Genomic DNA, 13,431 nt, shown 5'->3' on the forward strand with positions numbered 1-13,431 from the left:
TCCTTTTCCCTTTCCCTTTCCCTTTCCCTTTCCTTTTCCTTTTCCTTTTCCTTTTCCTTTTCCTTTTCCTTTTCCTTTTCCTTTTCCTTTTCCTTTTCCTTCTCCTTTTCCTTCTCCTTTTCCCTTTTCCTTCTCCTTTTCCTTTTCCTTTTCCTTTTCCTTTTCCTTTTCCTTCTCCTTTTCCCTTTTCCTTCTCCTTTTCCTTCTCCTCCTCCTTCTCCTTTTCCTTCTCCTCCTCCTTCTCCTTCTCCTCCTCCTTCTCCTTCTCCTTCTCCTTCTCCTTCTCCTTCTCCTTCTCCTTCTCCTTCTCCTTCTCCTTCTCCTTCTCCTTCTCCTTCTCCTTCTCCTTCTCCTTCTCCTTCTCCTTCTCCTTCTCCTTCTCCTTCTCCTTCTCCTTCTCCTTCTCCTTCTCCTTCTCCTTCTCCTTCTCCTTCTCCTTCTCCTTCTCCTTCTCCTTCTCCTTCTCCTTCTCCTTCCCTTCCCTTTCCCAGGGGTTTATACTCTGCCTCACCCTACCTGTGTCTCTCTCACAGGTACAGGGAGCTCTGAAGAGGCAATGGACGCAGTACAAAACCCAGTGGGGCCAAAGGCGCCGCGAGCACTGCTCCACACGATCTACCTCCTACACTGCCACGTCAATCACAGAGGTCCCTGTTTACCTCTACCACCACGACGCCAACAATGAACAGTTAAATGGAAGATACGTGGAGGACTCTGAACTCGTTGCATTAAAATCTGGAGACACATCTGCCTAGCTCAGCACCAGCCACTGCAAACACATCGTTTCATGTTCTGCTCGTGAAAAAATTGGGGAGAAGGGTGGGAGTGTGGAAATCCAAGATGCTGTGTCAGAGTGCAGGCCCAGGCAGAAGGACACATCCTATTCAAACCACATCAACTTCTGACAACAATGACATAGAGAAAGTGTGATGCTGACCTGGAATAGCATTTCTCCCTGTGCACTGCAGCAGGGAGTGAACATGGACCTGCCCACCAGGCTGTGTAAATCTCCACATCTCCTGATATCAGCTGTATGAAGTGACCATCTGACATTTGTAACAATCCCAGGTAGCTGATAGCAAATAGGAAAGAAAGAACCAGTATGTGGCAATTGGAAACTTTCAGCACTTTTTACTTTTGGTACTTTTCCTTAATGCTACATTTTAAACCATCAACTCTCACAATGTGTAACTGATTTGGAGTCCTTTAATTTTTCCCTTTTAATGAGCTTAATGACTGCTTAAAAGATTTTGCACCTTGCAAGACAAATCAAACATATGAACAGCAGAAAGTCATTCCAAAGTATTGAAATCTTGATGCTTTCCAAAGAATGCCACAAAACATTACCATCACCAAAGGATACCCCAAGATATTGTCATCCCATTAGCAGGGGCATAAAGTAAATTAAGGTGAAATAGTCATTGCACACCAAGATCTCAAACACCCTCAGAGAAACAGATCAGTTATTCAGACTTAATGACAGAAGTCCTGAAGGCCTCTCAAAATAGATTTCGTTTAACAATACTGGTAGTTCAGGAATATTTATTTATAGGAAAAATTGTCACCCTATTACATTGTCCAGAAACTCATCATTAAGACACAAATATCTCACTCTGAATAAATTGTGATGTTTGTTTGGGAACTATGGTTTTATTTCATAGACATTCTGAGTTGAGTGCTAGATGAATGCTTATAAATTTATTATAAATGTGTTATAAACTTGTGATCAGGTAAATGTTCCCATTAAAGAAATCAGAAACCAATATCTTAGCACAGGAAGCATCTACTTTTAGAAACCTGTTGCTCTCCTGAGTTCCTAATCATTAAATATTCTTGACAAAAGCCTTGATAATCTATTTCCGCTTCTATTGCAATTAGCAGACAAATCTCTGTTAACTTGGATGAGCAATGAACAACTCTCTTCAGTGTTCAGGAATGAGTTATGCAATACAGTTAAGTGTAGACTTCAAAAACATGAGGCCATTTCTTCCACAGTGTTTTGAAACCATTTTTAAATATTGTATCCAGCCAGGCTGATTTCCCTTCTCTGACACCACCAGACACGAAACTTTACCCTCAACTTCTGGATTTTAAATGGAGGAAAAATGTACATGTCCAACTACACGAGTCCCCATCTCACTAGAAAAGTCCCTTCCAGGAACAAGTTCATGAGGAAGAGCTGTAAAGCCAGCACTACGAGAAGGGGCCAGATTTGCCCTACCCATACATGAGGCAATGCCTTGCAGTGAAGGGGGCTGCTCTGTTTTCACCACCAGCACACGCACCAGCTGTGCACCACGACACATTGTCCCCAGGGTGAGGAGAAAGCTGCTGGCTCTGCCACTCTAGAACAAAAGAGGAGCTGGGGAACAAGAAGGAATTGTCTGCTGGCGGTGCAGATCATCACATGGTCAATCCAGCAGAACACTTACAAGAAAATACCATTGTGTGTGTTTGTTCAAGCCACATACCTATTTTTCAGCCTTCAAGGAATACAAAGACAGTTATTTTTTCAAACAACAGTATTTCTCATATTGCTATTTCTACTTTCACCAGTGAACAATAGGAAATGGAGGAGTCAGTTGTTAAAGACGATAAAGTAGCTCCGTTATGAATCTGTATCGTTCTGAATAGCTTTGGGGCACACTGCACTTCCCAGGAGGGCTGCAGAAGGCATTCCTGCTTTCTAAAGACACAAGTGAGCTGATTGTAAAAGAAATGTGCATAATAGAGAAAGTTTAATAACAAACATGTTGGTTTTAATAATGTACGTGTTTACAACATGTAAGTGCAAGTTGTTTCAAGGTCAGTTACGTTCATGTGGATGTACAAAATGGAAATGCTTTACCATTATATTGATTGTTTTCTTCATTCATATTTTCTTGCTCTGTTTACTTGAGTGCTCTGAAAAGTCAGATTATGGATCTGAGGTTTAAGGTATTGTTTGCAGCTTTGGTGTGCTTGTGTCAGTCCTTATGGAAGCTTTGGTTTCAGTCAAGGGATGATGATTTCCAGCCACTAAAAGATTGGTATAATGTACACACCATACACACTGAGTTTAGGGCTGCCATCACACTTGGGTTTGATAGGAAAGACTGAGTTTTGAAGGTATTAACTGTCTAATTTCTAATCAAAATATTTTCCAATGGGAAATGCTATTTTTCTTCATCTCAAGATGTTTTGAAATGCCGTCATTGCATACATAAGGTACATTTTATTCTCTGCTTTATAAATAGTCCCATACACTAGTGACAGTGATATAGAAAATGCTGATACAGCCTCAATAATTCCAATTATGACAGTAGGGTGGTTTGACTCGAATAGATTTCACAAAAACAGCAGAAACAATAATTAATGTGTCAGCATATCAAAAAGTACAGAAGGAGCTGACACTTGAACCGGTGGATTCAAGGTGTATTTTAAGAGGAAAACAACCTCACATTCTTCACTTCTATAGAATCTGTTTCAACTCAAACACCACACCAAACACATGAAAACCCAGTTTAGTGAGTTTTTGCTCTGGCAGAAGGTTTTGTGTGGTTGCTCTGAGCAACCAAATCTATCAGAAAGACAGATTTTAGATGGATGTTGGTTGTTATCCTTAAGAGGTACAGAAACACAGCACAAATTAAAATATTTGTTGTGGCATGGGATGTTGAAAGTAAGCCTTGATTTTTATTTTATTTACTTAATAAATATATTTTATCTGAAATAAATCAGCAACAAAAGTAGAACAGACAATTTTCTCTCTATTAAAATTGTTAGCAATAATGGTCCCTTAATTAAAACACTACAGACTGCTCATGTAGCAAAATAACTCTGCTTTGGGATAAGAACAACCCTGCAAATGTGGTGAATTTCTGTTCTCTTCTCCCATTCTTTGCCAGCCTCAATAAACAAAAAGTTGGCAGACTTACAAAGATGGAAATCTGAAGCACTGAAAATGTAAAGGTACCTACATTTCCACTGATAGGGATTTTTAAAGTTTGGTTTGTCTTTGTGAAGCTAAATACTGCTCAAAAATTTGAGGATTTGTAACCTAAAAGTAATTTGCACTGAAACAGTAATTGATCCCACGCCAATGAGAATCTGCAGTGTGAACATGCCCTCTCTGCCTTCTACACAACTTTTTATGTACTTCCAGGTGGATCCCAAATAAGTATTTAAGAACCCCTTGACTGAGTATTCAGAGCATAATAGAAAAGATAAAGTAAATCTCAGCATCACAAAGACAGATTGCCCTCATCCTAACAAAGTGTAGCTGCTTTAACCAGTGAAATCAAGTGCAGAGAAGGCTCCCATTGCTGAGCATGTTGTACTGCTGCAGGAAAAGGAAGCATTGGGGTAAAATGACTAACCAGGTTGTGGTATTGTGAGTCTCAGGAAACACAAATCTGCACAGTCAGCGCTGGGGATCACTTAGGCCTGGCTCACCCACCTTTGCATAGGGACCATTTAGAAGACCTGATGAATCCCTGTCAAAACTTATTTTCCATTATTTCATAGCAGCAAAGATGGACACTGTGCTCTGCTGGGGCAGAGGAAGGTATTTAACTCTCTTTATATTCACTGTAAGATTTTCTTCATAATCAAATTTCAGAATCTCACAAGCCTATCTTTAAAAGAAAAAATTATCTTCAGCCCATTTTTAAGGTACATTAGCATTGATTTTAGGACACTGGTCCTTTTCCTCTCACTGCAAGCAAAAGCAGCTTTGAGAAGTGACCACACTACAGGAGGATCCTTTGTGTAATGAACAATGCATGTCCATGTGTGAGTACATGCAACCCCCCTATGCCCAAATGCTGGTGATGCTGGTTTGCATAATATGGTCAAAGGGATCCAGCTCCTTCCCCAACATGCGTTGCATTTCTCTCCCCCTTAGCATCACTATCATAACATGTGTTCATTTCCCAATTTGTGTTTCCTAGGTATTTTCAAGAGAAACATTTTTCCTTTACAGTTGCAACTTATGTTGGCTTGCTCTTGGTCCAAGATACACTTACCAAAATCAGACTGGAAAACGTGCATTTTGGTCCAAAACAGATTATAGAATTCAAGTGCTTGGCCCACACTGGTTTTTTTTTAAAACTACCCACTGGAATTATGGAAAAGGTAGGTGCAGGTTTAAAACTAAGTAAAGGATAAAAGTCTGAGCACACAAACCAAGTATCTTTAGAAGCAGAGTAACATTATCTTTTTTTACTTTTGACAGACTACAATCCTGTTATTTAAAAACATTTTAAAAAATAGAAAAAATCTAAACAGATCTTGAGAAGTTGAAAGTTATGCAAAAAACACCAATAAACCAACCATCTGGAAAGCCTAGATAGCATGTATACATATGTACAGTAAATTATTATAAGACTGTTCTGGTAGAAAGTGACCTATCGTCCCAAAATGCACAAAATCTAAGTTATGGGTGGGAGACACTGCAGGTCAAAGATTTGTAGTCTCCATTAAGTGCCCTTATGCTTTGTGGGGACTCCATATGGAACACAGACAGCCAAGGTCATCCCTCATCCCACTCCCATGCCAGATGTGCTCCTGATGAGACCAGAGCCACTGGCTGCACTGCATTTCTCAGCCTCATGAACCAGCACTGAGCTGATGAAAGCAGCTGACTGGAGGTGAGCAGGAGCAATCTCTTTCCCAGCTGCATGGTAATGCTGGGCTATCTCATTAGCATAAGACCCACTGCTGTGGAGAAGGCTGACCTTAGACCACACAGCTCCTCGGTATGGAAAACCTTTTCATTTCACTTTACCCTGGGTAACACAACAATAATTCTCACTGACTTCAAGCAGTGTGGCTAAAGGCTGAACTTCTCCCTCTCTGATTTTAGAGGTGATCGAAATATCAAGCAAACACTGAAAATGCTTGGTGTAATACAGTATCACCTGCATATTTGACATCAAAATCCTGGTTCATCTGTACTACATATAGACTTCTTAAGGTTACAAGATACTATTTTTATACTTGCCTGGGCTTTTCTACTAAAATGTTTGATCTCTATTAGCACCATGTTTATATGTGCTGCATGCATTTGACAAACTTCACAGATAACTTGGCCATATATTTTATATAACATGTATTTTATATAACATATATATTTTATATAACATATATGTTACATATATATGTGCAACATATATGTATAAAACACATATATTTTACTTGTTACATTTATAGGGGGTTTTTTCTTATATGAAAGGCTTGGCATATAATAGCTTCCAGAAGCTCAAAATAAAAGAATGCAAAAGGCCCTTCCAGTCCATGCTGATCACATAGAAAAACCTGAGAGGTGGAAACCCCTTGTATCCTACACTCCTCTCTTATTTCCTAAATATTTCTTTAGTTTTGAGCAAAGAGAGCCAGCATACCTCAGTCCAGATGGCAGCACAAGGCTGATCAGCACTAGATTTTATGGATAGGTGTTTCTGGGAGGTACACAAGGAGATGTACAGCTTTTCCCACTGATCATTGCAAGGACATTAACTTCTCCCAGTGTGTATGCAGATGCATGCAAGATACCTTTAGGTATAGGTACCATCATAATTAACACCCCTGCTAAGAAGGGGTAGGAAAGAGTTCTGCAGGATTTTGACAGTCTGTTAAACAAAATTCATGAGCAAGGAGGCCATATCTCAGGTTCAGAGACAGCATTGCCGTTGTAGGTTTCCACTTGGAAGGAATTTACATAAGATAGCTGCCTTTAATGAGTGTCACTCTACAAATGATCAGAGCCCATATTCTGCCTGCTGCAGACTTTGCAGACAAACTTAACAGGTTCAGGCCCACAACAAATGGAGATAGCTTAAGAAAAGATTTGTCTTGTTTTATCATCCTACGGGCTTTTTTCTTCTATTATATTTTGGCATATAGCAAATGTTTAACTCCCAAGGACCTAGCCACCATGCTCACAATTGCCACTCCATCAGCAGAAGGGAAGTGCCCCTCTGGGCAGGCTGCAGCTTTGAACTGGCAGCAGTTTAGAGTCTTCACAAGAATTATGGGGAGCGCATATCCAACACAAAGTAGCCTTCAATTTTGAAAGAAGAGACTACAGAGATTTTTCATTTTAATCCTCTGCTGCAAAATTTCTTCCCTATGGGAGATTCCGTGGGAAGTCAGAATTAGAAAGGATGTGGAAAGACAACAGGTCACTGCAGATGTGCCATCACCTACACAGGTACAGCCACATACCTGATGAATAGTTTGTCACAATTAATCAGATTTTGGTAAATGAAAAAAAAGAAATCAAAAAAATAGAATGTTTCTCCTTTCTAGCCCATACAGAAGTAACTTGGTATCAACTTTTTTTATACATCAGAATGTCATGAGCAAAGAGCCCTGTTTTTCAGATATTTGTTTTACATTACACAAGTACTAAGACTCTTCGGGGCAGAATGGTGCATCAGTTGCCAACAATGCACTTTGGCAAAAAAGGGAATTCAATCAGGACAAATAAATATAAATATATTTGATGCTCAGCATATATAGTTATTGCAAATTAGCAATATACACTTAATAATCAAAAAACATACAATAAAATCTGGATATAATTAAAACTATTCCATGGGCACAAAAGGTTTTACCTTTTTTTTACTTTGTAATCCATTTCTACATAGAATATTACTGTAGGTTCATGGCAGGAAAGTTTTATGCAATTAATTTTTATTGGATGATGCTTGAAATGCACAGTCCATAAAACTGAAAAGGTTTGAAAATGTAGGAAGACTTCCCATGTTGGCAAATCTGAAGCACATTCATAAGTCACAAATTCATTCTTCATGACTGATATTAATGAAAAGATAGTTATAATTGAATTATGCCTTTCTTTATATAAAACCCAAGAAATTCATTGTCTGCTTTAACATTTGCTACATAATGTGTTTTTATGGCATAAAAAATACCCTGATGATTATCTGAACCAGGAGATGTATATTTTTGATTGTAAACCAGTTGTTCTGTTGCCTTGTGTGCTGTACATAAGCTTTGGTCAGATTTTGTCAGCATTTCTTTGTAAGAAGGTTTTCTACAGGTAGTGAATTACAGCAAAGACATGAGTGAAATCTCAGCCTTTCTGAAATCAAAAGCATCAGCTGATTGAGTTCTGCAGCAGCAAGGATTCCACCCTTTACAGATCCTGTTTTCCCAGTGTTAAAGGCTATGGGTGGATCAGGGAAAGGGGGGCTTTGTGCTGTGTCTAACAGCCATGTCCTCCACAGGGGCTGCAAATATGTGGGGGCTGATGTTGTCTTTTCAGATCATTCCCCCAAAGAGGTTGACCAGAGAGCAAAGCTGGAGGAAACAAAGCCTTGCTCTGAAATTTCCTTTCACAGTAGATACAGGAAGATGTAGCTCTAGAAAGGGTTTTGAGGGACTCTGGAAATCTTGGTCTGCTCCAGCCCTTGGGTCGGTGCCCGGCGGGATCCATGTCAAGCTGAGTGCCAGTCAATCACCCTTTCTTAGTTGATTTTACATGTTGCACAAAAGTGGTTTAGATGTAATTTCTTCGGTGTAGAACTGAACGTCTTGGAAATTTTTGCTTTGTGAGAGGCTTCTTTTTGCAATTACAATCAGACTAATTTTAAAACTGATGGAATGTCTTCTTCTCTTAAGATATTCTGATACAAATGAATACCAAACTACTAGTTCTTAAACTGCTGGATAACCCTCACTCCCTCAAAAGCTTTCTTAAAATCTCTGATAGCTATGAGCTAGTAGAATAATAGCATTTAAAAAATACCTACTAAAATCAAGCAAAAACCTGTAGTTAAGGCACAGGGCTGCATGGACTCACCAGACTTACATTTGGGTCATGGCCCTGCCACAGACTAACTGTGTGGTCCTGAGAAAATGATTGCAAACCAGGTGCCAGACTCACTGAATCCACTGAAACTTCCACTGACAGATTTAGGAGCCTATACTCAAAACTGAGACTTTTCCTCCAAGCATTATTTTCATGGGTGAATATTCCCAACCTGTCAGACCATTTTATTGTAGATGCATCTAAACTGTCTCCAAGTCCTAACCAATATTCCCATGAAGGTCAGTGGGGAAAAGCTGTCCCCTCCATCCCTAGAAACAACATATTCCTGACTTACCTGGGTTTCTGCTTTCTGACAGGAATTTGGTACCGAAATCTCCTCCTTTGCAATCATGAGCACTAATTAGTTTCTTCCCTGTAGTTAGGGAAGTTCTTAAATATTTAAAACATTTTAGAGTTAGAAGGAAATAAGTTCAACAATTTCTTCTGAAAGAGGCCTGTCTTAAGAGAACCCTCTAGCATGTCCTGGTGTAGAGACCACACACACATACATTGATTCATTCATTTATGCATAATACACAGACTCTATACCTAGTTCCAGTCATTTCACTGGGGTTTCAGTGATGCAATTTCAAGGGCAGGGAGGTGATCCAGCTCCTGTACCTGATGCAGTGCTCCAGCAACTCCTTTGCTGGAAGCTGAGGCATAGCTGATACAATGCACATATGTAGTCTGGAGATATTGCACATATATTTAAATGTCCATGAAGTTGAGAGAGATGAACCCTTTTCCATGAATAAGGTCAATCTCCATATAAATGTTAAAAAAAGATAAATTAGAAGAGCGTATCAAATGCATGTAACATACACAGTGTTATCTGCAGGCTTTGTTATCAGCCTTTTGATGTCCATTTTCTCCATTTCTTCTGTAAAATTGTCTCTTTCTGGTCAACAAGGCAATTTCTCCTGTGACTACCACCAGTGACAAATTTACTGAGAAAGTTAAAATCGCCTTTGTGTCATGATGACCTGATGAACTGATGCCTTGAGAGGCTGGCCTAGAACAGAGACTAGACAGTTAAATTCAAACCTTTGTTTGTACAAGGGCAAAATAGACATAGGCAAGGCATTCCTGTGTGTGAATGCCAGCTGCCCTCAGAAAGACAAAACCCAAAAGGCCTTTCCCAGACTGGTTCTCTAATATCAAAAATATCAGCTCTTCAGCAGAATTTCATTTGGGCAGAGGAGTTTGTGAATCTTCCAGGAGAGAGCTCCTTCTGAAGCAATGTTTCAATTTAGATGAAGCACCACCAGTTAGCAATATAGTCAAATAACATTAGGCAATTCTACCTGCATGGGACACTGTGGTGTTCAAACATGTCCTAAGAAAATTTTTATTCAGCCAAGGCACAAAATCTTTCAGTGACACTTTCCAAATATAGTTGCATTTGTTATTTTGCTCAGTGCATTAAAAAGCTGCTCGGGAGAGTCTGGACCATTGTTACCCATCAGATTCACTGGACTTGCAAATGTATTTCACAGATACCTGCTTTCTTGGCATCAAGTATCTATTTAATGGAACCTTCTGTACTTAAACACATCTGCAAGGAAATAGGGGGGGAACCTCTTTATTTTCATATTCCTTGGACAAATGACAAGATTAAAAGACTTGTCTTATCATTATCTGCCTTAGAAATAGAAAGTCTTCCTCATCTAGGGGACAATGGCCCAAGAGAGACCTGAGTGTCTGTCTTGAGAGATGTTTTAAGGACAGTAGACAAAAAAAGTCAGGTCTGATAGATGAGTACCAAATTGTTGTCTTTTATAATATTGTGATAAAAAGTAATTGTTTGTTAACAATATTCCATTTTCAGTGTGGGAACTCTCCTCCAAATCTTCAGACACTTACCTTACTTCTGGAGTGGTGCTTATTTCTCTTGGTAGCAGAGCATTCATTGTCCATCAAAACAGGTTTCATCCCCACAGATACTTTTCCATAAGGTTGCTTTTAGTTCTGAGCTGAAATTCCGAATAATGGTGTGTGTCGATGCAATTTAAAAGCAACAGCCAAAAATGATTGCTCCATTTACAAATCGAAAACCACTCTGCTTCACACAGAATTTTGTATATTTCTCTGCTGTTTTCAGATATTGCTTTGAGATTCTTCTCTGCGTGGCTCTTGAGTGTGAATAGATTTTGTAATGACAAAAAAATCCCTACCAAACATTTTGCTCATACAAATTTCAAGGACATAGGTAAGGAACGGTTTGTGTTCAGACTGTATGGCACTGACATTTAGAATGGACATGAAGTCTTTAACATGTTTCAGCTGCAGAGAAAGCCTAGCTATTCAAAGGTGTTTTAGTACTATGGATTTCTAAAATTCATTTAAGGATGGCTTCAGACTTAGAAAATTTTCCCTTTGCCTCTGGTAGGTCAAACATCTTTACTCTTTGTTGTTCTGCTAAGTATCACACAATTTAACAATGCCACCTAGCACAGCTTCAAAGGGTTATCAATGTTATGTCAGAGTAATCATCTCCAAACCAAGACTCTGGTCCTAATAGTGTAGAAGCAAGGCAGTGAATACTTCTGCAAGTTCAAATTTAACCCCTCAAATAATCTGCCATAGCAAGAGGTATTCATAATAGATCCATACCTCTATTTTGACTGCAGCCATTGCTCCCTGCCCCCAGATAGCTGCCTTATTTCTCCTAAAAGCCTAAAGTATTACTTTTCATGAAAGACTTGAAAAATTCGCACTGTTTCATGCTGGAAAGCCCCCATCGTTTTGCCATTCTCTGGCTGATTTAGCATGAAATGAATGGAACATTCTGTCTCTGATGGAAAATGTGGTTTTGCCCTTCACTGGCAAGAACCTCAGCAGTAAAAGTTTTGGTTAATGTCCATCGGCTTTCTTTAGGTTTGGAGTCCATCTCCACCATTTTTGTGTTGTGAGAGATCCAGAATAGACATGGACTAAGAGCAATTTTCCTGCAGAGAAACCAAGTTTTGCTGGATGTAGTACCTTGGAAAACGTATCTGAAATCAACAGAGTTTTTTATATTTTTGTTGCACTTCAAAAAACACAGCTCATTGGATTCTTCAGGAAATATATCTGATCAAAGCCAAGTTTCAGTGTGGTCAAATTAGAAGCAGCTGAAATATTAAACCTAAATTTCCAAGATGGAAACTGCAGGGATTGAGAATAATAAGCAACTAAAATACAATGGTTGCATTTGATACTAAGAAGAAACTGGGATTAAAGAGGAGCTACGATGGACTATGGTGGTAGAATTTACATACACTATTTGCATTTTTGCACAGAATTTAAAATGCAAAATTCATACCAGAATCACACTTTGGACATATTTCTTACAGAATAATTTTTCATTTATTCATCTCTATCTTTCAGAAAACTTTCATTCTTGTTCTAATTCTCTGCTACAACAGAAGCTGTCAACATGTAGTTTGAAAGTGCCAGGATTTCCTAAGGTCTTGTACATGAGTAGGGTCACCCAGCTCCTCAGATTTCTTACTGAGAGCGTGCCCTGTTGGATTCCATTTTCTTCTGACATTGACAGAAGGTGTTGATAGTAGAGAAAATGTGTCTTCCTGTTGGCTTGGTTCTGGGTTCAGGTTCTCACTGCCCTAAGGGAAAGGTTGGGTTGGAATCACTGTTATGTCTTTGTTGGCGATGGTTCCATAGGGTGAAACGTGAAAGGCAAAATGTTTCCCTCCCAATCCCATGCAACTGACATTAAAGTGACTAAGCCAAAAGAAAGAAAAAAAAATAAATCTGGGGATATATATTAAATCCCTGCAAGCTACAAGTCTCTAGAGATGGTATTTGCCCCTTTAATTACAGCACCACAAAACAAGAAAGAAGGAACCTCAATTGCAAACAGCTTTTCTAGCTTTTCTTGCTCTAAAATGTGTGCTGTGGGGCAGCATACTATGTGTTAGGAGGTTACTTCCTTTCTTAGGCTTGGAAGGGTTTCATAAAAAGAGCATCAGAGCCCAAACCAAAGTCATAAGTGACCTCCCTAAAGCTGAGAAAACACCACTGAGCCAGATACAGAGGGATTTGGTAGGTTATGATTTTTCTGACAACCCAGCTGTAACTGAACATACAGGAGTTAGCATGTTAGAATTCATCTACCTGTGAGAATGCCTGGGCTCCAAATGGAGCCTGTTTCATATACACAAAAAAAAGCCAGGCTAGGAATCTTTCAAATCCCACTAGCATTGCTGCTGTTTAGAAACAATTTGGCTGCATGAAAACAATGTTGACAAAGTGTTGTTCTGTTTTTCTTTAGTTTGAGTTAGAAATGTCTCTAAAGAATCCAGAAAATGCTTCCATGCATCCAAATTTTTTTCAGAGATATTCAGGTTTACTCTCAACTTAACTGCTTTGGTTTTGCTCTTTCTACTGATGGCCAGTAGGAACAGAAAGTTATGAAATTTTCTGTACTCCTCCCAAACATGAGGCTCACAGAGTCCATTACTGCTCATAACCTTCTTTCAGGTTCTGTCTAAGCTGTGATTGAGACAATCATAATCTTTATTACGATTATTACTTCTTAAAGGGTTTTCATTGCCAAAAGATCCTAGGCAATGGCTGGAAGTGCTGTTATCTGGGTACAGCAAGGCAAAGTC

The 13,431-nt window shown here is 39.2% G+C and overlaps 1 protein-coding gene across 2 annotated transcripts in view; it reads left to right on the forward strand.

Annotated features, from left to right (window-relative positions):
- CALCR (calcitonin receptor) overlaps positions 1 to 3,728 on the forward strand; it is a 157,288-nt gene extending 153,560 nt beyond the window's left edge. For both annotated transcript variants that reach the window (XM_086857367.1, XM_086857375.1), the window contains exon 13: positions 534 to 3,728. In XM_086857367.1, coding sequence (XP_086713493.1) covers positions 534 to 755 — 222 coding nt within the window. In that variant the 3' untranslated portion in view covers positions 756 to 3,728. The remainder of the gene's footprint in view (positions 1 to 533) is intronic.
- The last annotated feature ends 9,703 nt before the right edge of the window (positions 3,729 to 13,431 follow it).

This window comes from Cyanistes caeruleus, chromosome 1, assembly GCF_971803275.1.
Source record: "Cyanistes caeruleus chromosome 1, bCyaCae1.hap1.1, whole genome shotgun sequence".
Taxonomy (NCBI): domain Eukaryota; kingdom Metazoa; phylum Chordata; class Aves; order Passeriformes; family Paridae; genus Cyanistes; species Cyanistes caeruleus.